This window comes from Pelodiscus sinensis, chromosome 2 (assembly GCF_049634645.1).
Source record: "Pelodiscus sinensis isolate JC-2024 chromosome 2, ASM4963464v1, whole genome shotgun sequence".
Lineage (NCBI taxonomy): Eukaryota > Metazoa > Chordata > Testudines > Trionychidae > Pelodiscus > Pelodiscus sinensis.
Window position 1 is genome coordinate 92,917,809 of NC_134712.1, and position 27,343 is coordinate 92,945,151.

Consider the following 27,343-nt stretch of genomic DNA (forward strand, 5'->3'; position numbering starts at 1 on the left):
GCAACTTTTACAAACAGGAATATTTTCTCACAAAGGTCCAAAACCTCAGCAGGTGTAATTTGATTCAGGGAGCTATGCCAGATTTACAACACTTGATTGATGTTCTGGCCTAATAGTTTTACCTTTTTGTAACTGCAAATGCTGCAGCTTTCCCACAATGAGAAAGAAAATGTGACTAATTTTCCTTCATATTTCTTGGTTTAAATGCTCTTGTGGGTTTTGTGACCTCAGATTCTCATTAATTATGTCCCTCGGTGATGTCAATGTGGTAATTTCATATATCATGGTCCAAAACCCAGGAAATTGGCAGGGTGAAAAGGAAAGTATTGGCATTTCCATACAGATCATGTGTCCATATATTTCGGAAACCTCTGAGGGAGACCAACAGCAGTTGCCTCTAATGAAAGTATAAAATCTCCATAATGTACTATAGTGTTCTATGAATGACATTGCTTTCTGACCCCAGCTGTTGACCACCTCAGATGGTGAGCTATGATTGCTTGAAAAGCTATTATTTTATTCTAACTGTTGTAAATGCAGAAGCTGCCCGTTTCCCACCCCTAAACAAAGGCAGTAAGATTCTTGCAAGTGACTTTTTAATTAATCTCAATGCCACTGAGCAGCAGTAATTTCCAAACCATTCAAAAGTGGTTCAAAAGTTGATAAAAGTCTTATACCTTCAGGTGCAAAGCTAAAAGAAAAGAAAAAAGGAGGGAAAATAGGTCTACAATTTAGTTAAATTAAATATCTAGGAAACTTTATTTTTCAGAAAGTGAGCAAATCTTAGTCAAAGGAGCTCTTGCAGCAGTCTGTAAAGATTCATAGAAAGAAAGAAAAAAGCAACACCCTAGCCCTAGGAATTTTCAGCAGCCGATGAGTGGACTGTGCTGTTTGCTTTTATGATACCCCAGAACTGCAGCTGATACCACTGAAGAAGTTTGGGTGGGTCATTCCCCAGGAAGAGCGTTACACTTCCTAAAAGAATGGCTAATGCTAGCTGATGGATATAGCACAAACATTGCCTTCATAGGATTACTGTACCTCATGGCATACGATGTGCTATGCTATATGAGTGCCCTAATGAAACAAGCTTGATACATAGTGGAGTTCTGCCAGAAGCAGACACCATTTTGGCACATAGGCTCTAGCTTGCTGCTCAACTATCATGGTCCATAAGGGGGCCTTGGACCCACAAAGATTTCTATTTAAGTCTCAGCATCATTCCTGTGCAACATTCTGTGATTGTGGGGTGACATGAATATATCTAATTAGCTTTGATTTACAGCATGAAAAGGATCTTTCTAATGTAAATACCAATGATGTGCATTAGTTACTATATACAAATGAAGCACTGAATAGTTGCACCAAACTACTGGAATATCTCCACTACTATCATTCTAGAGCCACATGCTGTGGTTCCAAGCTATAGAATTTACTTAGTGTATATAAGCGGAAATGGAGTGGCGACCAGTGATAAATAATTAAATAAATATGCTTCTAAGCTAGTGTAGTTCCTCTGGGTTCAGTGCCCACACAGTTTCAAAGTATACACATTGTGGCAGTTTCTGCTGTAATTTGGCTCCGAGTACACTATTAAGGATCAATTTTGCCTGCCCACATTCAAAGATAAATAGCTTGAAAGCTAGAAGTGTCTTGCTTGTAGAAATATTATATCAATTCAGGCTTTGCTTTTGTCTTTTCCATTTGGAGCCTAGAAGGACAGCATGTAGATGGAGAACTAACATTGTGTTCTTGATTTGGTGGAAGTAGAGCAATAAGAAAAAGCTTACAAATTTGTTGAAAAAAGAAATGCAGGTATTAAATATGTTAGGAAAGATGTTCAGTTTCATTCTTGCAGAGGTCTAACATGAAGTTTCTGGCCGTTTACATCTGATGCTATACAAACAAATCAGAACCATGTACAGGTTGTATCTTCCTGGTCCAGAACTCTTAAGACCTGACTGGGCTTGAACCAGGGAATTTGCTGGACCAGAGGAAGTCAATGCAAAGGGGGAGGGTGGTCTGTTAGCCTCCGGCTCTCCCAGGGGCTCCACTTTTTCCCAGGTAGCTCCACTGCCACCTAGGGGATCTGCTCTCCCTACAGTGCTGGGGGAGGGAGCTCTACTTTCAGTCACCCTGTGGCTTAGCTGCTGCTCAGGGCTCCACTTTTTTATGCTGGGGAGGGTGGGGGGGCTCTGCTCTCCCCTCAGTGGTGCTAGGGAGCCCACTGCTGGCTGGAGCTCTATTCTCTGCCCAGTGGCTTTGCTGCCACCCAGAGCTCTGTTCTCTACTTTTGGCCCAGTGGTGTCGCTGCCTCCATATGCTCCCCCAGGAACTTTGTGCTCCCCCAGCAGTATTGCTGCAGCCCAGTGGCTTCCGTGCTCCACCGAGCATTTGGGTGAGGGAGGGGTGTCTGTGTTCCTCGCAGCATTTCTGTGTTCCTCTCTAGCAGCACCCCCACTGTGACCGTGATGCCCTCAATTGTTACAGGGAGCTGTGCCTCCTGCCCCCAGGGACTCTGCATTCTTCCTGGTGACTCTGCTGCCCATGGGGCTCCATCTTGGCCACCCAGTATGACAACGCTCCTGGCCCCCGCCCAACAGCTTAGCCCCTTGATTGCTCTCACCAGGTGATAGTGCACAAGGGAATACTGGAATATGGAATTTTAACCTGTAGTAAAATAAAAACACTCATTTAGCTATGCCTTCCTTTAGTTCCTCATTATTAACCAGATCCAGGTTTATGGATGGTGTTGGTACTAAATATCTGAAAGTACCATAGAGCAATAATTTCAGTACCAGGGCGCTCAATATTAACAGTTCACAAACTTCCTTGTTTCCAGCTTACCAAAGTAGTAACTGACTTGGCTTTTTGGAAAGGGGATATAAGTGAGAACTTAATTGCTCATGAAACATGCTGAGCTGACTGCCTCTCTCAAGTCATTCATTATACAGAACAGATGCAGCAGCAACCATAATTCTTCTTGAACTATACTGGACATCTTTGTGTATTACCATTCAGACTTTGGGCTCATTCAATCCTTGGCCTCCACTGTAACTGCTAACAAAAGGTGCTAATTAGTGCCAAGAATTATGGTTATTTTGGAGATGTCATTATCTGTGTATTAGAAACTTACTATGATCATTGACCAGTGTCACAAAGGTCTCAGTAGAGGCTAGACTGGAATCTGAAGGTTGCTTTCCATGGTCAGATCTCATAATTGCTACACTTTGGACTGGAGCAAAAAATAAGCTACATTTACACACATTTATTCTTAAGACTAGTGAAGAATATGGATCCTATATGCCATATTTGGTAACTTTTCCACATTTTCACAGAGAGTGGCATTTACACAAGATAAAAAGAAGAATGGGATAAGGTAGCAGAAAAAGCCACTGTTTGAGTAAAGATTACAAGGAAGCAGTTCCAAAAAAAGAATGCCTCCTTTTAGTACATCCCCTCAATACAAGACACTTCTAGAACAACTTACCACACAAACAAATCCTAGGCTTTTCTGTGGGTGAGAATGCTAAAGAGTCAACCTATAATTTTCTAGGAGAAGATAGCACTGTTCTACATTATTGCATCAAGTTTTTACCCTATGTTATCATAGGTCTTACAAGTGAACTGGTTAAGATTTGATGCACTATATAAGCTACTTTCTGGAGATAGTCTTTAGCTTCTGAAATTAAGCATAGTTTTTATTCTTGACTTTGAGGAAAGGTGTATAATATCTGAAATATAAGTGGGAAAGTAAAACAAATACTCTTTGGAATACAATGAATACTAAAAAGCACACAGGAACAAGAATGGTAGTTGAATATATTTTGAATGTCCTGCTGTAACATTAAAAAATGAGTTTTTTGTAAGAGGCAAGTCATTCACCAGACAATGAAGTCAGTGGGAGGTGCTGGGTATTCAACATTTTTTAAAAATGAAACCACTTATTTAGGTGCATAATTAGGGATTTAGGAGCCTACCTTTATGTTTCTAGGGAGAAATCCTGATTCGGTGCATGTCAGCGAAAGTTTTGCTATAAAAGATACCCTTCTGTAGTTTTCCTCTGCAGTTTGTTCCCTACATTTGGTAGATTTTTAGAGACATTCTAAAAAGTGTAGCCATTTTAAATAAAAATAATCATTCAAAACAAAGAGGAACTCAGCATTATTATAAATGAAGCACAGTTTTTTTGTTTAAAATTACCTTTTGGTCAACTTTTATCTTGAGTTACAAAAGTTACAATCCATTTGAAAAAAAGATCTGTGTTTTAGTTACACCTTGTAATCCCCCACTAAGTTCCATATCAGATCAGCATATAAAATACTGTTAAGGAGTTCAAACTCTTCGCAAATTTTACATTTCATTCTGAACAGCACTAAGAAGGGGTAAGTGTTCACCATTTCCTCCTCATTGTTTTGTGTAGAAAGTGTCATGTGACTGAAACGTTTGCATATTTTGTTAGTCTTAAGAGTATATGGGGAATTGATATATTTTACAGATGATTTTTCCATGTAACAATTTTAGTGCTGATCAAAGCTATCCTCCACTTTTAATGTATGATATAGTTTTGTTCTTAATATATATTTCATTGTCTTGTACCAAAAAGACTGGAGCAGGCATAGAAAAACAGTTTAAAATTGATCCAGTCTCTTGACAATTTTACACCAATAATGAGACCATAGATGGCAGTTACACATCTATTGTCATGACTGCTCTTGTAGCAAAAACAAAACAGAGTACAAAATAAAGCTATCCATGTGACAACATTAATATTAGAGTCTCTTGAGCTTCCTCAGATGAAGATGATATCCAGCATCTAAATTCTGGAGGTACTTATTGTAAAAAGTGCATTACACTTTTTTAGCTGTAGAAAAAAATGGTAATAAATGGTACTCACCTTCAATCCTGCATTCAGCTCTGGTCTTTTCTTACTCAAAAGGGCAGAGTAAACAGAAAAGACAACAGAAAGATTAGAAGCATGGAACAGGGTGAAGACTAGGAGTAAAAACAAGGAAAGATTAAAAAGGATTGGAGTAATTTAAGAGATACAATACGGATACAGGCCTGGATCCTACTGAAGCCAGTGGGAATGGAGATTGAGTTTATGAATTGAGCACAAAGTGTCAAACTCCTATAGAACAAGAATTGGTGCAGGGATGGGCTGTCAGGTACTCTTGCATTATGGGAAAGGGTAAATAAAAACACCAGCATTCAAGTTAAAATGCATTATTTAATCTAGATGAAAGAAACTCATTTATAGATTGTTTAGCTTGTGGAACTCACTGCTGCAACATTTTATTGAAACATACAACATTTCAGAAAAGGCTTATATGAATAAGAACAGTGTCTCTAATTACAAGTAAGAAAACACAAGGACTTTCAGTTCTCATACTTCTGGCCTTAAAATAATACACAGAAGGGAGTCTAGTGAGAAATTCTGTACATAATACATCAGTGCACGATTATGGAGGTTTTACATATGCTACAGAATATATTATAAACATTTATTTTTTTAAATACTTTGTGTGTTGTGAGAAAATATGGTGTTGGAAGTGTGTGTATTTAAACAGAACTGAAATATACACTGCTCATTAACAAATACAAGAAAGATGTGACAAAATGAACTTTGACTACAATTTAGCATACCATCAGTTAAATCATTGGAGACACAGGGCTGGTGAGACCAACTCTTAATGGACCAACTTCTGTTGGTGACACACGCAAGCTTTCAATAAAAAGATATTGCCTCATCCAGTTTATTGTCCTGGGACCAATATAACTACAACAATCATGATATTTTAGAATATAAATTACTTAAGGTTTTAACAGAGGAGTTGATGTAACACTCTAATTAAATAAAGTGTTGGTCGTGTTGTTTAAAATGTGTTATAAATCACTGAGAAGTTTGCTATTTTCTGGTGAAAGGTGACTATCAATTTGTAATGTCTTGCTGTGCCCCACGATGTTAATGATCTGCCTTAGCAAAAGTGAGCTGTGCGACTGTTAAGCTTTATCCTAGCTTGTCTGTCTTGCCAGCAAACTTTTCAGGACTCTACCAATCCAGACCTTGCCTTACCAGGAGCCATCAATGAACATGAGTTTCCCAACAATGTTTTTTTCTCCAGCATTCAGTCACTCTCACTGGACACTCAAGTTATCAAGTTTTCTGCCTCCTAAAACAGACAGGGTACACATCCCCCCGTTTGGTTTGCTGGAGAACCCCACACTTCACCTTCCACATAACAGCACTGAGATGGTTTTGTAATCAAATAAGGATACATTTATTAACAAAGAACATATTTTTAAGTGGTTTCAAGTAAGAGTGGAGGAGATATGAAGGATTACAAAACACCCCCCCCCCCCCCCCACACACACACACACTTTCTAGTGATTAAAACTTAACTGAAGCAAGTTACAATCTTGATATAAACAGGCTTCACATCTATAGACTAGTTCTACAGATTTCAGGGTTTGAGGGATTGAGATTTTAAAATTGCTGACCTCGTGTGTGTGTCAGGTGAGATTATATTTTCCATAAGTCCACTGATTCTCTTAAGAGCTAGAAAGGCTTCCTTGGGCTACTATCCATTGTGACTGAGTGGTCATCTTCCCACCTGCTTCTATGTTTACTTTACGTGTAAATATACTTCTATTGTTCCTGTCCTCATCTTTCTCAATTTACAATGGTGACAACATTCCTTTGACTAAATTAGGCTGGGTGTGGCTAATGTGCTTCTGGCCAAACAAATTCTAAGACCCTATTTCCAGCGCACAACTGTAATTTTTATACACCACCTGTAGCTAAATCATGCAAATGACTGGCATGTTCGCAGTTTAAATATAATACCTTACATGAAGTCTTTTTTTCATATAGATAATGATAACATTAACTTGGGGCAATGAGCATGTCAGACATAAGGTGAGTTATGGTATGGGGCCATCTACCAGTTGGCATAGCAGCAGCTCCCTGAGCCTCTCACTAGATTAAGAAAGGGGTGTTAGGGTGTGCAACCACCAAAAGCCCCTGCTTTTTGGCTCTGCCCGGCAGGGATGCAGGGGAGATAGTTCCTCACACTAACGTTTTTCATCCAGCTAGGCTGGAGTAATGCCACCACAGTTCCCTTGCTACACTCACCTGCAAGCTCCATCCTTAGAGCTTCCATTGACTGGGAATCGCAGCCAATAGGATCTGTGGAGGATGATGCCTGCAAACGAACTCAGGATCATGTGGACCCACATGTTCTCCCCCCACACACTAAATGGGACCTGCTCCAGGTAAGCATCCCACACCACAAACCTTTGGCCCTGCCCATCCCTGAGCCCCCACCTGCATCTTAACTGCCTCTCCAAAGCACTTTCAATTTTGCCCTGTATTGCTAGGAAAGTGTTGACTCTTAAAATATGTCAATTGCCTTAGATAACTTCATAAATTTACCTCAGTATTACAAGTGTTCCAGTTATTTCCTAAGTACAGGTAGGCGAGAAAGGATTAGATTTTTAATTGGCAAGTGTCTGGAAACATTGATTCCTCCATGCACACACATTGATGAAAAAGTATTTCCACAGAGGATAGCAAAATTTATAGATAGGCAAAGTACAAAAAATGTTGTTTGCAAACATATTAGATATTGATTTAAGGATGATTGCTGTAATCTTTTGGCATTTAATGTTGCTTCCACCCACATAATTTCACATAGAAATTTAAATGGATTAAAAACAAGCTTAAAAATAAACATTGATATTACATATAAAAATTATAAAATATAAAAAATGGTTTTCTGCCAAGATAAAACAACATAGAATGCTGTACCATAGATACTAACCTTAAGCTTGTCTTTTTAAATAGAATTTTTTTTAATACCCCACATGATGGAAAAGTAACTGTACCCAGAATGCATCTTTGTATTAGACACACTGCTGACAAAAGGCAGGGTACCATGACAACTGCATCATTTACTCTGAAATAGAATTCACCTCAGTTCTGTGAGCCCTGAGGGTGGTTACTATATTTTGGAAATATTCAATATAACATTTTGTTCATAACCTTCAAAAGCAGAAGATCAAACAGCCATGTGTGACAGATTTCGCTTACCCCAAGATGCATATTTTCCAGCATGGATGAGCTATCCACATTTTTCCACATATATCTCAGCTTGTAGGAAGTGAGACACCTGAGCTGCTTTCGTCTGAGAACTGATTGTCAGGTAACATTTTCAAATGCTTCTGAGTGTTTTGGAAGCCTACGTTCCATTTTCAGAAGTGCGTAACAGACACATTTTCAAAACTGGCTTAGCACTTATTTCCTGTTAATCCAAATGGCAGGTATGCATATAACTTGCTTCAGTGCTTTTCAAAATCCCACAGCTTGCCTATCTGCATCTATAGGTACCTGAAAAATCTGGTTGTTAAACACCTAAGTTTCATAGCAAGTCAGTGATATTTATGTTCTCAAAAGCCTATGTTGCTTTTGAAAGACAGGACTTAGAATTATTTAGATGCTAGGACCCTCAGGTATTTAGATGTTTCTGAAAATTTTACCTATGTGCAGGATTTAGATTGGGAGCTTGAACTATTCAAGTTGGTGGTCATCTGGATATAAAATATGTAAAATGAAATGTGCATATTTCTAAAATTCCACAGGCTCTTTAAGATTTTTTTTAACTTACTGATTTTGCTGTTTCAGACATTGGCAAGGTTTTCTTTTCCTTTTTTTTTTTAATGGTTTTGTCTGGGATTCAGCTGCTGTTCACTGATATTTTGTTATGACGACGGTACAAATTTAAGCTGGTGCTTGGTCTTTTATTGGAAAGAATTAATATATTACTTTTATTATGCTATGTGTGATGTGTTAACACAATTTTCCCTGTAAACTGTCTTCATAGATGCAAAACCTCTATGGAATTTGAATTAAAATAGATTAAACAAAATGCCAAGATGTGCAATATAGATTTTTTCCCCCCTAAAATCTGGAAAATGTTAAAATCTTTTGAAAAACACAGAAATGCTAGTGACCTCCATGTCAAGTAAACATCAAGGACAAGCGAAACACAATTCCCCATCTTTTGCCCTTAGTACAGACAACCCTTTAGTCTAAGGAGATTAGTATGGATGCATGGCGAGTGAAAATTCTGCTTCTGAAACAGGGGATCATTCCCACCTCTTTTATTTATAACTTGAGTCTTCTGGAGCTCTGACTGGGAAACTTAAATCAATTCATTATATTAGTAGTTTCACATTTGAATATAAATGGGGTCATCAGATTCAGCTTAGAGAAGAGGCCCATTTATACAAGGTTCTGCTTATAATACTGTGCACAATTTTAAATGATCTGGTATGATGTGATAACTCAGGTTAAAAAAATTCCAATTTATTAATAGTGCAGTTTCATCATTCATGTGATAACTTTTACTAAATACTTAAGTAGGCGGAAATAATAAAGTCCCCTTTTAAACTCTATAGGTATTTGTTGAGAGTACACAGCTCAAAAAAGAAAAAGAAATTTTCTAAGGTTATTGGACATTATGAACAATGAAACTTTTCAATGATAGGTTTGGACAAATTTTTAGTCTTACACTACTTCAATTTAGCTGACGTGTAGACTAGCTACACAATACTGTGATCCCCTTTGGTACCTTGGGACACCCATCTCCACACAATGACCAGAAGAATAGAGATTGCTATTTTCTTATTCACATGAAAGCTGCCTTCTGTTGCAGGAGGCTAAATAAAATGTGGTTTTAGCCTTCAGAGTGTTGTCAATGCTCTTTTTCCTGCCAAACTCAATGGAACTGGTAATTAATGCTTAGGAAGAATGATAACTTTTTTCCCCCCTTTCCAGAAATATTCAACTTCAATACCACTTTCACTAGCGCTTAAAGAGAAAGGGCATATCAGACCAAGCAGGTGTAATTAATCAGCCTGACATACAGCATACAGTATGTACAGGCATTATAGTATGCAGCCGTATGTGACTACTATCTTCATGATAGCACTCGCCTGGATTCCTCCCTCATGTTAAAGTGATTGTCCTGCGCACACCTAGAGACATTCCACAAAAAGCACTTGTGTAAGGGCCAACAGGATGTGTAGACCCCTAATTCTCAGGTCTGCCTTCTGGTTTTGTTTCTTTTTCTACTTTTGTTCATTTTCTTCTGTAGGTTCCTACAGAATATATACACATCTATGTATGTGTATGTATATGTATCATTTTGTAAGTGTTTCTAATCATGCTTTTTTCTTCTGCTTGCCTCATTTATTCTTGTATCCTCCTTGTTCTCATTTATTTTTGTGCAACCAAACCTTATAATAAATTATTACAACATATATTTTTCCGGTGATTGGGTTTTGTTTTCACCTGACTGTGCCTCAGGGCCAGACTGCTATCCTTCCCTCAACTCATTAGGGCCTGAGTGACTGCTTGAACACCTTGTATGGTGATGGAGAGGGAGGGATGAAGACCTCATGTGAGCCCTTCTTATAAAGCACAGAAGGTGAGTGCCTCTTCAGATGTTCAATACCTGGATCTAGACAGAAAAGAACACTTATCTTCTTCACTCCGTCATATAAATTTTCAGGACCAGATTCAGATCTGGTGCAAGCAGATGCAGCTCTGAATTTACTTCTTTAATTTATTTCCCCTCTGCCTGCCAAAATGATTGTTTGAAATGAAGTTAGCAGCTCTGAAGATGTAAATTGTAGACATATACTCTCTTGCTGCCTTGATACATCAAAGTCACTTAGCTGATAGAGACTAAGAAATTAAAGGTCAAGTTGGTACAAAGAGAATAAAAAGTCAATGATGCAAAATGTGATTTGGTTACATCATTCAGATATGAGAAGGAAACTCATACTCTTGTCTTAGGTTTGCGCGAGAAGTCTCGGTAGTTGACATAAATCTCATCACTCTGCCCAGATATTGATGCTTCTCCTCTTCTGACGTTTGGTGTGCCATGAAAATTAGATCTCCCATAACTATTACTGGGCTAGAAACATAAATCAGTTAAAAATGTCAGTAGTGAACTGCAAGTCAGTGGTTTGCTAGATAGGGACACTTTATTTAATCAAGGGAGATGTTAACAATGGAGCTAAAGCTTAAGGGGCTCTGTTAGTGTTGGGGTTTGGATGGTGTCTCTTGAACAGTACTAGGAATGCCAGAAAAATGAAGAAAAGCAGTTTAGGACTTTTGGATCAAGACTGAGATTAACTTGGGAATAGCCCTGAGCCTAGATCTCCTTTTACAGCAGTAGTGAAATTATGGTTGGAAAGAACAGAGAAGGGAGGGGGAACCTGGTACTTTTAGTGTTCTGAACATTTCAAAAAGTTCCAGAGTATTCTCAAAACATCTAGATCTTTTATACACTTTAGTAATTTTTCTTTCCATGGAAATTTTCAGACATACACATTTATTTAAAAACACAAAAATCTGGAGGCTTAGTTGTACTATACCCAGACAGGGTTGGAAATCTGATGACAGGATTTCTCTCAAGATCTCTAGCATGTTACGTTTCCATCTATTGATTCTGAACAGCATATATATCCTTTATTTGTCAATACTAAGTGACCTGCTCCCCCTGCAGCAATAAAAGGCAATTAATCTTGTTTCTACTCAGGAAAAAAAACCACATAAGGACCAATCTGTCTTACAGTATTTTATCCTAGTCCCTTCTGGAAGTACTTAGGCAAACAAAACTGGAGAATAATTCACAGATAGACTAGCCTACTATAAACCTCAAAAATGCCACATTTTGGGTGACCAGGCAAGTCAGCTCCTATTCAATTTTCCACAATCTGTTTTCTTAAGGAACCAGACAGGGTTTTTGTCCCCTTGACAATGGCTACTCTTAACATTGTTCTAGATCTCTGAGGCAAGAGCTATTCCTATAATTCACTGTGTTCTCAGAAGTTATGTTATGTATTTACATGAACTCTATGACTGAGTGCCTCACAATCATTCAAGTATTTATGACCACAACACTCCAGTGAGGTGCTAAACTTTTTGGTATCTTGCAAGCAACAAAGATAGTGACATCAGTATTTTAAACTAAATATAATTGATTAGTATTTGTACAGAAGCCAAACATTCAAATACATTCAGCTAAGCAAGGTGCCCAAGTATCTGGACTTCACAGATTGTCCGAATTTCAGAGCTGTTCTGCCTAATCCCATCAATTTGAAATGGGAGGGAGACTGACAGGCTGCTCCTGCAGTGGTTCCACCTTCTCATTTGCTGCACCATTACTTGACAGATGGAGCAGAAGAAGGGTTGGAGGAGTGGAGAACAAGGTTAGAAGAGAAGGGATGAAGGATGGCAATAAACAATGAAAGAAGTGAAAGGAGAAAGATCTTTTATTCTCCCCTTCTAGCTGGCAAACAATCCAAACACAGGCCTTTCCTTCTCCAATGCAGATCACCTCCATTCCTCCTAGGCTAGCTGCCAAACACACTTTCAACCCTTTTCCTCACCCCAAACCTGACACTTCTCCAACTGCCAAAATCCCCTCTCAAAGTCTATGGCCATGTTTAGAAAAGATTCCCACTATTTCACCTAAAAAGTCTGATCACTCTGCTAACCAGAATCACATAATTTTGCCTAGAAAGAGTACAGGCAGTCCCCGACTTACGCGGATCCGACTTATGTCGGATCCGCACTTACGAACGGGGCTTTCTCGCCCCGGAGGTCGGGGCGAGAAAGCCCCGTTCGTAAGCTGCTCCGGTGCCCCTGGTCTGCTGGAGACCGTCTCCAGCAGACCAGGGGCACCGGGCGGGTTCCCGCGCTTCTGAGGCTTTGCCAGAGCAAAGCCTCAGAGGCGTAGAGAACCGCCGCTGCTGCCGCTTCAGTCTGGGTGCCTGTGGTGTGCTGGGGACCGTCCCCAGCAGACCACAGGCACCCAGACTGAAGCCGCAGCCGTGGCGGGGTCCCTCGCCTCTGAGGCTTTGGCAGAGCAAGGCCTCAGAGGCGCGGCACCCCGCTGCCGCTGCGGCTCTGCTCCCCGTGTCCCTGGTCTGCTGGGGGGGGGGGCGGCGCAGCTAGTGTGCTCCCCCCCCCCAGCAGACCAGGCTTTTGTTTTGGACTCTGGGGCAGAGCAGCTGGGGCGCTGCCGATTGGTCCTGCAGCGCCCGCTCTGGGCACTACTGGACCAACCCAGCAGCACCCCAGCTGCTCTGCCCCAGGCATCCCCAAGTCAGCTTCTGCTGAAACTGACCAGCGCTGACTACAGGAAGCCCCAGGCAGAGTTGCTCTGCCCCGGGCTTCCTGGAATCAGCTGCTGATCAGTTTCAGCAGCAGCTGACTTGGGGACGCCTGGGGTTCTTAAGTTGATTCTGTATGTAAGTCAGAACTGGCGGTCAGTTTCAGCAGTGTCTGAATCTGGACGCCAGTTCCGACTTACATACAGATTCAACTTAAGAACAAACCTACAGTCCCTATCTTGTACGTAACCCGGGGACTGCCTGTAATCGCTACTGCAATTCCTCCCTTTGTGATTCTATTCAGAATAAAGGCAGAGGGTAAAAAGGGGCCAGATCGTCACTCAGTCTGAACCATATAGAACCACTGACTTCACTGGAATGCCTCAGATTTACACCATGTAGAACCTGGCCCAGAAAGCTGAAGTGGTTAAAAAAAAAAATTAGCCAAGGGAACTGCTGAGGCTCACTCATTTTCAAGACAAAATCGAACCAAAAAACCACCACCACCTTTTTTCATAAACACAGGGCTTTTAACACTTCATTCTAGGATCAAGCAGCAGGAGAAGCTAGGCTGTGAGACACAATTCGAAACACAAATTTCAAACAATTTCAAATAGCATACAGCAGATGATGGATAAAATCAACTGCAAGCTTCCACCACTCTTAAAATACTAGCAATTCTGAATTAATTGTTTTATGAACTAGACAGTTCCTTAAGATGTCAAGTATCAGAGGGGTAGCCGTGTTAGTCTGAATCTGCAAAAGCGGCGAGGAGTCCTGTGGCACCTTATAGACTAACTGAAGTGTTGGAGCATAAGCTTTCGTGGGCAAAGACCCACTTCATCAGATGCATGTGACGAAGTGGGTCTTTGCCCACGAAAGCTTATGCTCCAACACTTCAGTTAGTCTATAAGGTGCCACAGGACTCCTCGCCGCTTTTCCTTAATATGAGCATGGGTAACAGGCCTCACTAGGGTTCAGTATCACAGAAAAGGGGAGATTTCTGAAAGCAGTGATTTCTCTGAGACCTGTACTCTCCTTACAGCTTGCTTCACCTCTCTCTTGGTAATATTGGATAGAAGGGAGGCAGCGAAGACTAGGAGTGCAGATGGAGGTTTGAAGAAATCTACCATGCAACCAGATACAAGCTAGTGAAGGGTAGGAGAGACAAAAGACCCATACCCAATGTGAAAAGTTACACAGTGCTCAGAGAAGAAGATTGCAAAGATGGCCAGGACTGAGGGTCTATGAAGAGGAACGGAGAGGATAGGCAGAAGCAGAATTAAGTCAGCCCCCATCCCTCACTTTTGCATTCTTAGGGCTCTATAACATTCTAAGGACCACACATTTCTTAATAGGTTTACATTTGACTGTTTGGGTCCCACCTCTCAAGAACCAAAAAGAGAAAAACCTTTGAAAACTAGGTATCTTCCCTACAAAATTAGAGTTGGTGAACTCTCAGCTCAGCTCCCAAACATAGCATGTTCTCCTGTTTGTTATACTACTCCCACAGCAGAAGTCCTGCATATCTATGTTTATGTATTGTTTTTTTAAGACAACTCAAGAAATATCAAATAGAATGAACCAATGTTATCTGCAGTTTCCAACATTAAACATTCATGTAGTATATGGAGGAATGATGGGTTTGGCCTTCAAGACTCATTGCAACAATATCTACCATCTTATATGATAGAAAGATCACTGCCAAAATAGCACTTTCATGTTTAATACTGTTAAATTCTTTAACAAATATTAACTAACCCTTGCAACACTTCTCTTAAGATAGTAATCCATTTTTACTCAAGGGAAACAAATCCAGAAAAAGTATTAAAGTCAAATTTTCAAATTTGGGAGTTCAAAAACAAGGCCATAAATCCATATTTAGGACAAAAAGAACATGGCCTGATTTGGAGAGCTGCTGAGTACCTATTTCCACTAGCTTGAGGATGGTGATGTGCAGGACTAGCCCATAGGCAGGATCGGAACTCAGGCATTCCTGGTGCCTGGATTAATACTCAGATCACTAGGCTTTGCTGTTACTAACAAGTGTGAGCATATTTCATGGAGACAGAGAAAAAAGCAGCAGTAGTAAGGCAGTACAAGCTAAATCACAATCTCAGTATTGTTTTCATGTTGTCATATTTAAATTACTCAAAAATAAAGACACTGGGGAGAAAAAAAGCAAGATGTTGTTTGGCCAGTCTTACCCGGGTCTGAGTAGATTGCAGAGTTTTTGACAGGACTTTCATGATCCTCCTCCTTTTCTTTCTGGTGACAAGCATTCAATAGAAATGTTACAGTGGACGTGCACATTTACATAATTTAGCAGATAAATTCTGTATAATAATATCAGTACAAAAATAACATAAAGAATCTAAAAGGCCATTTAGAACCTTGGGATTTTGCTTCCTAGTTAGAACTGGAAATTACAAAGATATTGGAGGATTGGGTTACCTTCTTACTCAAACCAAGAATAAGAACAAACTCCGATCAGCCTCTGTAGGCAGTCAGTCGGACTTTGCTTCATATAGGTCTGAGCACAAAATTGGAACATAAGTAATACATTTTAAAAAACAACTCCTTTTCTGGAAAATGTGAAAACATATTTGACAAATTGCTAACATGGCCTTTTTCTAAAAGTACTTTTTATTGGAAGAGGGGATTTCTTTCGTTATTTTATTGTTTTTGCCATACAAAAAACCAAAAACATAAAATCTAAGTTAAAAAATGAATAAAAGAGGTTGAAGAGATGCCGTAAATTTGAGGTGGTCATTTCCCATGGACCATAATTTGAGAACGTAATCCATTATCATGTAATCACAGAATGTGCCAGCTGTGGTTTATGCCACAAAAGCATTTTGTAGAAACACGAAGCTTACAACATGCTGGAATTTTTTCAAATTTTGAAACTTGCTTTTTTTTTTTAAATGAGGAAAATATTGAAACATTCATAATTTTTTTCTATGAGCTATAGTACCAAACTGTTCCAAATGTTGATTATTTAATTTAAAATAAAGGGGTGAATTTAAAAAAAATACATTTCCACATACCATTTTAAAAAACAATTCTAAAAGAGAATATTAGGGTGTTAAGCAGTTATGTCAGTGGAAGGCTATCCAATATGAGGTCCTTGAGCCGTTAGAGCAGGGGTGGGCAATAATTTTTAAAAGGGGGCTACTTCAGAAATTTCTGAAGTGGCTCCAGGCTGCCACAGAAAGAGCCAGGCCTCAGTGGAAGGGGCGTGGCCAAGAGACTTTTCGTGCTCCTCCACCCACAAACCCTGATTGGCCTGGGGGTGGGGGAATACATGAAGCCTTTTCCTTTCCTCTCCCGGTCCCCTGCAGCAAGTAGAAAGAATTGCCAGCTGTTTTAAAACAGCTGGTGGTTCCCTCTAGGCACCGCAGTGGGAGAAGACTTTGCATGCTTCCCCCATCCCCAGGCCAATCAGATGTCTCTCGCCCCCTGCCTCCGCCCTGCCAGGGGCATTCAGTAGTTAGAGGGAACCGCCGACTGTTTGAAAACAGCCAGCAGTTCCCTCTGGCAGTATGCACCTCTGGCAGTGGAGGAGACTTCACACGCTCTCCTGCCCCCAGGTCTCAATTGGTCTAGGGTGGAGGAGTGGCAGTGCAGCCGCAGGTCAAATCCATCAGCTTGGTGGGCCAGATCTGGCCTGCAGAGGCTGTCTTGCCAACCCCTGCCTTAGAGCTATCTCGATGTAAAGGGACTTGATCTGTTAATCTACTTACTTTCTACAATAAACAAGAGTGATGGTGATGATCAGTATGGTTACGAGTAGTAATAGTGTGGCAGAAGCCCCTCCAGCAACAAGCAAAACATGCCAGTGATGATCCAAAGTTGCTAGAAGATAATGATAATAAAGATCATCAATAGTTTGAAGAGGCAGAAAATGTTCATATGCGCTAAGGTTCAAATCAACAATTCTATGGATAAAAACATATTCAGTGAAAGCTAAAGGAGAAAATGAGACTAGCTCTCCCTTTCTTCCCTCCGGCCTCAGGATCAATTCTTCACTGTTACCTGTGTCTAGACTGGGGCTCTCAGCAGAGTTTACATTGATATCACAGAAGAGCACAAATACAGACATGGGGGGACAAAACAATGCATCACACAGCTCATTTTCTGCCCACTGAGGAAACCAGCAGCTGATATCTCTGACAAGATCTCTTCAGGTAGAAGTAATAAAAAATACTGCATGCTGGTCATGTAAAAGTTATTGCAGAATCAGATATAGCCTGTGCTTTAATCTACAGAGATTATCCTAAACAAGGATGTTGCCAGACTCTGGACAACATGGAGAGGACTCAGCTCCAGACCCTCCCCAGAAGGGTCAATCCTCAACTGGAAGGGGCCAGGCTTGGGCAGTCAGCCCTCAGTGCCACCCAGACAATGCTGCAGCTCCCTCAGCCAGCCCTCAAAACCCAGACCAGATCCTGTGGCGCGCCAGTGGCGATTTAAAGGCCTGGGGCTCCACACGGTGCTAATGCTATGGTAGCAGCAGCCTGGAGCTCAGGGTGCTTTAAAATCCCAGGGTCCTGGGACAATTGCCCTCTTTGCCTATTCCCGTCAGCAGCCCTGAGTAGGCCAACAATCACTTCATACAGGTTGGCCCTCCCTGGTCGGGACCAGAATTTGCTGGACCAGGGGAGGTGTCCCATGCCATGAGCCCAGAGCCAGCTGCCCCCCTGACTCTGGCACCCTCTACCCTCTCCCCCTTCTCCCCACCCTCTCCCTCACTCTGCTACTGCCAGCCCCATGCTGCCTTTGGCAGCTGGGGTTCTCCACCCCTGGCCCATGCTGCTTTGTGTGGCCAGATTTTTCCAGACTTGCACTGCCATTGGTGGCCAGGTTTCTCCAGCCCCCAGCTCCACACTGCCACTGGCTGTCAGGGTTCTCATCTCCATGCTGCTGTGGGCTGCCATAGGCAGCCAGGCTTCTCTGGCTAATTCCCTGGCTCCACGTTGCTTTCCAGTCTCTGGTCCAGCACTGTGGTGGAGTTCCTCTGGCCCCACTGTCCTTGGCCCCAGCCAGGCTGCTGGCCCTCCTGCCCTTCGGGGGCTCGCTAGTCCAGGTGCATCCATGGTTTTGCTGGTCCATAGATAGTTCTGGACCAGAGAATACCCGTTTTCAGGGGTACAACCTGTACTCAGCCTCAATCTGTTTATATAGTTCCCCTCATCTGAGCACCACAAATTTTATTCAATATAGTCTCACAATACTCCTAATACATAAGGAGTGATTATCCCCATTTTACAGATGGGAAAACTGAAGCAAGGAGGGAGAGTGACTTGTCCAAGACTACTCAAAAACTGTTAGAGACAGGAACTGAGTATCAGTCCAGTGCCTGAGGCCGACAACTATCCTTCTTCAGTCCTGTTTACTTCACACACAATACTTATACTGAATAGATTTTCTCATATTCTTGGTACTAATTAAGAAAAGCAGAAAAAAAGTATGTTAAACCACAACTTCTAAATCAGCCTTTGTGCAGCCCACCACAATGCACTGCTTTCTCCTCCCATAAGCAGGAGGTAGGTGCCACTCAGATAACACTAGCTGTTAATAGCAGCATATGCTTTAGCTAGCTGCTTTCATCTCCTGTCTGCAGACTCTAAGATGCATAGTGTGAATGTCAGGTGCAAAGAGACATACCACCTAGCCCACCTGAGTGGTGGGCGAGATTCTGTCCAGATATTTGCACAGGAAAAAATGTTTCCTAATGTTCTTCTGCTTCTTATATTTTGCACATAAAGTGTAAGATCTAACCAAAGAAAATAGAACGTAAAACCAAATAAAGTTACGGTTATCAAATTCTGATGTGACACAAAAATGAAAGTAGCAAATAGTAAAGAGGAAATGGGATGAGAAAAGCAAGTATCTGGTTTATTAAAAATCAAGACTTCTATCATTGGTTCTCAAACAGTAATGCAGGAAGCCATGGTTGGTCACATTCTGTTGTCTTGCCTCTTGGTTTCCATCTATTAAAAGACAGCTGAAGTGCCTTCCTAATATTATTTTTAATATAAGCAATTACTGTAATTGTCACAGATGTTCAGAATATATCTACACTACACCATTTTAGTGACATGGCTGTGTCAAGCCAGGCTGGCTAAACACTGTCGACACTTTTGTGGACAAAAATCGCCTGCCAACAAAGCACTGTTTACACTAGTACAAGTACAGAAAGTATGTGGCAAGTATAGCAAAGCTTTTGTCATATGGGGGAGAGAGAGGAGAAATGCTACAACAAAAGCTTTGTCACTCAATTGCCAGCACGGACAAAGCCTAAGTAATTGAAAATGGAAGGAAAGCAGACCATGAGAAAAACTCTCTATTAAGGTCTGTCCAGTTACTAAAGAACTTGAGAACTCTCACCATACATCATTTTCAATAGTAATAGAGAGGTAGCCGAGTTAGTCTGATATTGCTAAAAGAAAAGGAAAAACTATGTAGCACTTCAAAGACTAACAAAATGGTTTAATAGGTGATGAGCTTTCGTGGGTCAGAAAAGCTCATCATCTATTAAGCCATCTTGTTAGTCTTAAAAGTGCTGCATACATCATTTTGACATTACTATTTATTATTTGTACTACTGAGCCTATATTCAGTGGTGGCCCATCAATACAGGCAACGTAGGCGGTCGCCTAGGGCGCCAAGTTAAACGGCCATCGAGGGCTTTTGGAGGTGGGGCACCAGTTGCCAGTAGCTCATTAGGGCCACTCCTGCCTATATTACTACACCATCCTGGGTGTATAGATCCTATAGACACAAAGAAAGAGACAGACCCTGTCCCAAGGAGCTTACAGTTTAAACAGGCAAGCAGCAGACTAGTAGGCAGGTGATGAGGTAGGAAGGGCAAGGTAGCAATAACAGGAATACGTTTAACCAGGGACTAGCTAAATGCATGGTATGTATGTGAGACAAGCCAACCAGTGGCAGTCATCACAACTCACTACCTGCTTAAACATTACCAGATTACTGTGTTCTGTGGGCCTCATAGCAGAGATGAACACTTAGGAGAAGGACAAAAGAAACTGACAATGGTTAATGGCTACCGTGAAGAGAGACTGTAATTTGTTCACCAGCTTCTCTTCAATGCGAACATGCACATAGGATCCCATGCTTTAATTTCAATATTATTTTACAATAACAAAAATAAACTCAAATGTTTATGTTGCTGAAGGGACAGGGGACATTACAGCATTCTGACAGACTACACGAACTGAAATTGAAGCACTTTCATATTCTAAGTAGAGCCCAGAATGGATACACAATTTTGTATCTGCATCTGCAAAAATGAACTGCCAATATCCTCGTCCGCATCTGCAAATACGGATACCAGTAGACATTGAGTGGATAACTGTGGATTGCAGGGCTGTAATATTATGCACATAGAAAAGCCTCTGGCTTTATGTTTTGAGCTTGATTTGTCATATGTTTATAATGACAAAGGAGAAGAGAAAAGCATGTTACATTTCCTTCCAAGATATTACACGGCATTAATCAGTCTTAGGCCTGCTGACGGAGGGGTGAGGAGGAGAAAGGGGGCAACTGCTTTGGGGTCTCTGTGATTCAAAAGGGCCCAGGGCTTCTGGCCGCTTCCATCACTAACGGCCAGTACTGACGGCAGACTGCTCCCAGACCTGCCCCTTTGGCCTGAGACCCGTCCCTTCTTAGAACATGGAGCAAACCCTCACCCACCTTGCCAAGGAGACCGGCAAGTTTTTCGGCCCTTATCAGTCTTTAAATCAGAAGAATTTTCCAAGTACCTTAGGCAATTACAGAAACAAACAAAACATTGACCTGTATGGAACAGTTCAAACATATTCATACATTAGCTGCTTTGATAAAATAGAGCATTTCATTATTATCTGTGCCAAAACATTGGATACCAATCCCCTCAAACTTCAGGAAAGAGCTTGATGCAGATCCAGCCTACACTTCTGAATTGATTTCTATCCCTGTAAGGTAGATCCCATCCAGAAAACTGCCCTCAAAAACTTAGGGGAGTTCTGGCACCGGTGTTACCAGACTGCGCTCATATCTGATTTATGGTAATTTGAACATTGCGATTACCAGCTAGCTCATTAAAATTGGATAAAAACATTCTATAGAAGCAAAAATGGTGCCTAGAACCCCTTTCACCTTTTCTCAGTTGAAGTGAATTATGCTCGCCTGCTGCTTTTGTTTTCATAAATGTACCAAACCCTCCCGTAACAGCTGACCTTTTAAGATTCAAGATTTCACAGAAACAATATTGACAAGTCAGAGACTTGTCACTTGTCCCTTTAATACCAGTTTTCTGATGGAAGGAGCTAGGTGGGTAGGAGACTATTATATCTGTTCTAACAGCCAGAGCCCATTTCCTCTAAGCGTTGGACAGCAAACAGTGTTGATATTTTCTTCACACCAGAATTCTGGTAATTTCATGGGTGAAGTCTTTCAACCTTCAACATGCTGACAGCGACTCTGAGAAGGAAACCTGGACAGTTACAGTGCATTGTGACCAAATAAGAGGCTTGTATTACACTGTAAGGAGCTCGCTATATGCCTCGCTGGAATGATACGTACAGTATGATAACTATATGCTGCTGGAACTGCTTGATGGGCAAATGAGAAAGAGAAAGGAAGCAACACACACACACGTTCATGCTTGGGGAAACAGGCTTTGTTAACTCTTAAAAATCCTACAGACACACTTATTTCATCTAGGAATCTAAGGTGAGGGAAAAGAACTAATTCCACTCCGCTCCTCTCTCATCACTCCTGTCTTCCTACAATAACCATTCTGCCCTCTCAAATCTTTCTCTCAGCTTGCTGCAGATGGCATACTCCTAGTACCATCTCCTCACATCTCACCAGAGGAGCCAGAAGAGAGTCCAAACTGATTGTACACTGTACCTCCTGCTTCCCACCCCTTCTGGCTACATGTTGGTTTTACCCTGTCCCCATACTATTGTTGCCACAGCGATTGTATGAACCTCCCTTACACCCTTCCCTGCTGCTGCCAGAATGAGACAAAGGTCAGGATCACGCAGTAAGAGAGGGTGGGCAAGCAGAGGAAGGGATGTGTGTTCCTATGTAAGGTAGACAACGGGGGAAGAACAAGCTGTGCTCAAGGGCACTGATCCAACCCATCATCTTCCTGGTTTTTCCCCTCTCAATGGTCCAGCAGCCTGAGCCCTCTGGTGTCCTGACGCTTTCACTACCACAAGGATCATGGCCATTCCCCAAAGGTATTGGGTAATACCCAACAGTATTCTGAGGTGGCCAGTAATCTGGAAAGAGTTCTATGGCTATTTGACAGCTAATGGAGATGGAAACTCCTTTCAGTCAAAAGTAGAGCTGCTGTGTTTGGAAATGATGGGCTTTTATTCAAGTACTAACAACAGTAAGTTTCTCATATATTCTGATACATTTCTCTTTACTTGGACATGCATCAAAAACTCATCTGGCATAAGTGGAAATCTTAAGATCCAATAAAACTTTTAGTAGCTTGGATAACAAAAATCTACAGATTCTGCTTTAGATGTAAAGTAACACCTAGCAACTCATTTTTCTTTTCTCATTTGAAGTCGGGTGTGTGTGTGTTTGTACTTGACAAATTTAGATTTTTTCTCTAGCCCTAATTCAGCTCAAATCACTTTTAACTAGTTACAGTAATATAAGCATTTTAGATCATGCAGAGTAACTCAGTAAATGCCAAAATCTGACTAAAGGTTAGAGATTTAAAGGAGACTACAAATCTAGTTTCAGTAAATTCACCTGTCAGTTTGTCTGTAAAAAAAGGCAAGCAATACAATTTATACTAAAGAATTTTCTTTTTATAAGGGAAATTAAAAAACAGACAGGAGAGTCAGTGAATGAATGGTTGCTTATGTGTTCAGGTGGAAAGTACTTATTACCTAGATGCAAAGCTATTACACAAAATTTAGATGTTTTGGTCACAGTCAGCGACAGGGGAATAGCATTAACTGCAGCTCTTATTAAAACCAAGTGCAGATTAATGGAGGTATTTAAAAGGATAACTATTGCCAGTATCTATTTTCATGATATGATCATATTTAGCAAGACATTGTGGCAACAGGACTTATAGGAGCCAGAGAGATTTAATTCTTTAGCTTAAAATTATTTAGTGCTCCAATGAAATCTACTGCAAGTACCTTAAGTTGTACTCAGACATAATGAGTGCAAAGATTTATGAAATTAAAACACTAATTTTAACTACTATACCAAACAAAAAATTGGCAGCAACTTCTCCAATTTAATGATATCTTGTGAGCTTTCAAGAGTTAAAAAAAAGGTACTTAACATGAGGATCATACTTTCCCTGTGTCCTACAACAGATTTATATAATAGCAAATGCCCTACAGTCTTTGCAAATGGAAAAGATACAGATTCTATAATACACTGCTGCTTCAGAAAAAACAACATTTCTGAGTTGTACTACATTTGGACTTTTAGATTTCACACTTTGCAAAAACAATACAAGTGGTTTCAAGGTGTTTGTGGTATTTAAGTGTTTGGGAGATCAATCATCACTGAAACTTACGCATGCTACTGCAGTTAAACCACGTCTCCAGGCACAGATATGATACAATACATGGGCTACAATTTCATGGCCCACTATTATTTAGTTTAACAGATAATGGAAGCAATGCAAGTGGCAATAATTTGGGGGGGGGGGGGACAACTGCTTCTTAGTGGACACAAACTATTTCACTGATACGAATACTTTGCCTTCTGTTTTAAAGGGGGTGTTCTCATCCAGAGGCTATGCAGTAATTATTTATTAATTATATAAATAAATACTCGCATCCCAAAATATTATTCAACTTTCTAAAGTGTTTACAGATAACCAAAGAAGAATGACTTGTGGCATGAAATCCTCTTAAAATGAGGTTTTTCTTCTTAAAGTAACTAAATAAAGTGACAACTTTTTAATTCAACAGATCCACATGAATATCCCCAGTCCTAGCTGCTTGCTCTAATTTTATTCCTTTTTACTACAGTTCACACAGCAGAATTAACACACCTATAGGAAAATGAACTAGATTTATGCTTTTCTGGCTCAAGCATTGTAAAAGATTTAACAACTAATTCTCAGTTACAAAAGGTTTACTGTTAGCCATAAAGAATAAAGCTTGGTTCCCAAACCGAGAAATAAGGTTCTGCATTACTAGTTTCAAACAACATCTTACTTGCAAACTGAGGTTAAAAATAACAGCAGTTCACATGGGCAAGCTACGCCAAATATATACCGATGAGGTCCAGGTGGGTTTGTACTTCAGGCAGCTAAACCATTTTGCTACTGCCACTGTCCCAAGCTACACTACTATATTTAGCACACTCATTCAATCAGAGCTAGTATATGTCTACATGAGTTGGAAAAATCACACCCCAATTCCAAGCACAGATGTAGTCCAAGACACATTACATTTGAAAGACGGCAAATTTTACTTCTAATGATTAGGAAATCAGTGAGACAATAAATATGCACTTCAATTATGATTATACAGGCACTTTTCAAAGTTGAACCTCACTTTAAGCTACTTATGAATATACAACCAGCAGTGCCCCTGGCCAGCTTAAGGTCTCTTCGGGTATGTCTAGACTACAGGGTTTTGTTTTTTTAAAGTGGCCTTTTTTTAAAAAAAATTTCACCTGCATCTAGACCAGGGGTCTCCAAACTTTTCAGCCCGAGGGCCGCATTAACTATCAAACAGCAGTTCGGGGGCCGACTACACACTTGAGGTCCAAATAAAAAACAATCAAAACATGGATGTTGTTTTTAATTATTTATTTAATATTATTTTATTCAGTTATTATTTAATAACACATTGATACACTACACATGAACACCTGTATTAGTGTGAATGGTGAAATTGTTTCCTGGATGCCAAAATAGCAGACATTTCTGGCTTTAGATTTGTTGTCCCTAACATCAACAGTGACCTGAGATTATCATCGGACAAGTTTGTTCTCAAATTGTTCTTCACGTATTTCATTCTTGAAAATGTTTGTTCACACAGGTATGTTGTTCCAAAGATTGAAAAGTACCTTGATGCAAAAGTTTTGACATTAGGAAAGTCTTCCTTGGGCAAAAACTGGTAAAAACCCACCAGTCCTATTTTGAACTTGTCCCTAAAGAGGTCATTTGCTTGCAACTCAATGACTTCCAGCTGCAGTTCATCTGGGCAACTGGCCACATCTGCTTCAAATGGGTTTTGAAACAATCTCACTTCTTCTGCCTTTGAATCCAAGTCAGAAAACCGCTGCTGAAACTGCGGCGGCTGATCTTGGCAGGGTACACGTAAATTTCCGTAATTTTTTTTCCGTAGACAAAAAGGTCTCCATGGGCCGGATGAGAGGGCCTCGCGGGCCGCATCCGGTCCGCGGGCCGTAGTTTGGAGACCCCTGATCTAGACTGATGTCACATTATTTTGAAATTAAATTAAAAGAACACAGCATTTTTTTCGACAGTGGTAAACCTCATTTTACAAAGAAGAACGCCTTTTTTTGAAAGAGCTCTTTCCAAAAAAGGCGTTCTTGAATGCAAACAGGGCTTTTTCGAAAGAGAGCATCCAGATTGCCTGGGTGCTCTCTTTTGAAAAAGCGGATCGCTTTTTCGAAAGCTGCGTGGCTGTCTAGACAATCTCTTTCGAAAGAGGCTTGTAGTCTAGATGTACCCTTCATGATTACTTCCCCCTTTGTGGTCTTTTAATGTGGTCTGTCTTTTGTTTCCTTTTAACCAAGAACCATCTTTAAAACAAAATGTCTAAAACAAAATAGAGCAGATCTACACTGGTATAACAACAATAAACTAAGATTCCCTCTTTGGCTACATGTAGACTGCAAGCCTTTTTCGAAAGAGAGCACACAGGCAGTCTGGATGCTCTCTTTCGAAAAAGCACAGTTAGCATTACCCAGCGCCTTTTTTTCGAAAGAGCGCTTTCGAAAAAAGGCGTTATTCCTCGTGAAATGAGGCGTACCGCTGTTGAAAGAAAAGCCGCATTCTTTTGATTTAATTTCAAAAGAACACGGCTGTAGTCTAGACGCAGGTGAAGTTTTTTCGAAAAAAGTCTACTTTTTTCGAAAAAACCCTACAGTCTAGACACAGACTAAGCTGCATGACTGCCTAATAAGTCCTACACCGGGATTCTGAGCTGCATGCCTCTCCCCAAGTCATGGCAGTTCCTTGCTGGGGCCAGAGGAACCAGATAAAATGTCAAGCTGCAGCATGCAGTCTTCTAATGACAAACGTATAAATACTTTCTTGTACCCCTCTCCCCACCCTTAGTGTATTTTCTTACATTTCTTGTTTCCTTCTTTATTTTGATCAGAACTGCATGGTGTGATTTCTGTTTGCAGAAAGAGATGAAGAAATGCACACTTAGGAAAGTGGCAACTTTTCTATAGTTTCAGCTCTGCAAATGACTCCCATATGTATTTCTCTGTCCCTGTTTGAGGCTCCTCTGGTTCAGTTTTTCCATCTCCAAAATTTTCAAACTATAAGTTTTCTCTACAATGGTCAACCATCAAACTCAGACTCTGCAAAACTGTATTTCTAATCTTTCCTCTGAATCCCTCTCTATCGCTACTTACAATTCTACTTTCCTCCCCCCTCCCCCCACCGTTTCCTAGACTCAAAAGCTTCTCTCTACTAACTCTATATCCAGTTCTTGCCTGCAATATTTGTACTGTACCTCTCAAAGTTTTAATCCACTTCCAGATCAGGAAGAAATGGTAAGGAATTAAATAGGAGATCCAGGACTATTACTTGGCTCTGTAGCCCCAAATGAAAGCCAAGCCAAACTAGGTGACTAAATGGATATGAAAAGGAAATGCATAAAATGTTACATCAGGTAGTCATGATTAGCAATACATTGTTTTTCTTGGCTCTTTCAAGACAAGTGCTGAACCAGGCCCAGAACAGGCCATCCTCACTGTAAGTCCAAGACACATTCTAAAAAACTTGGACTTACAGCGAAATAACCTAAAGCGGGGATTTTTTCTCATGCGTCTTGACTTCCATTTGTGCAATTTTTTTGCACGTGACTTAAGAGCAGGGAATGTGAGGATTTATAATGTATCAGTTTCTACAAGCATCAGCTCTTTTCATGTGCAATGGTTGTAT

At 40.6% G+C, this 27,343-nt stretch overlaps 1 protein-coding gene across 2 annotated transcripts in view; it reads right to left on the reverse strand.

Annotated features, from left to right (window-relative positions):
* Positions 1 to 488: 488 nt before the first annotated feature.
* CD226 (CD226 molecule) overlaps positions 489 to 27,343 on the reverse strand; it is a 95,049-nt gene continuing 68,194 nt past the window's right edge. For both annotated transcript variants that reach the window (XM_075921041.1, XM_014572699.3), the window contains exons 4-6: positions 16,935 to 17,046; positions 15,396 to 15,456; positions 489 to 10,982 (exon numbers count right to left, since the gene is read on the reverse strand). In XM_075921041.1, coding sequence (XP_075777156.1) covers positions 10,845 to 10,982; positions 15,396 to 15,456; positions 16,935 to 17,046 — 311 coding nt within the window. In that variant the 3' untranslated portion in view covers positions 489 to 10,844. The remainder of the gene's footprint in view (positions 10,983 to 15,395; positions 15,457 to 16,934; positions 17,047 to 27,343) is intronic.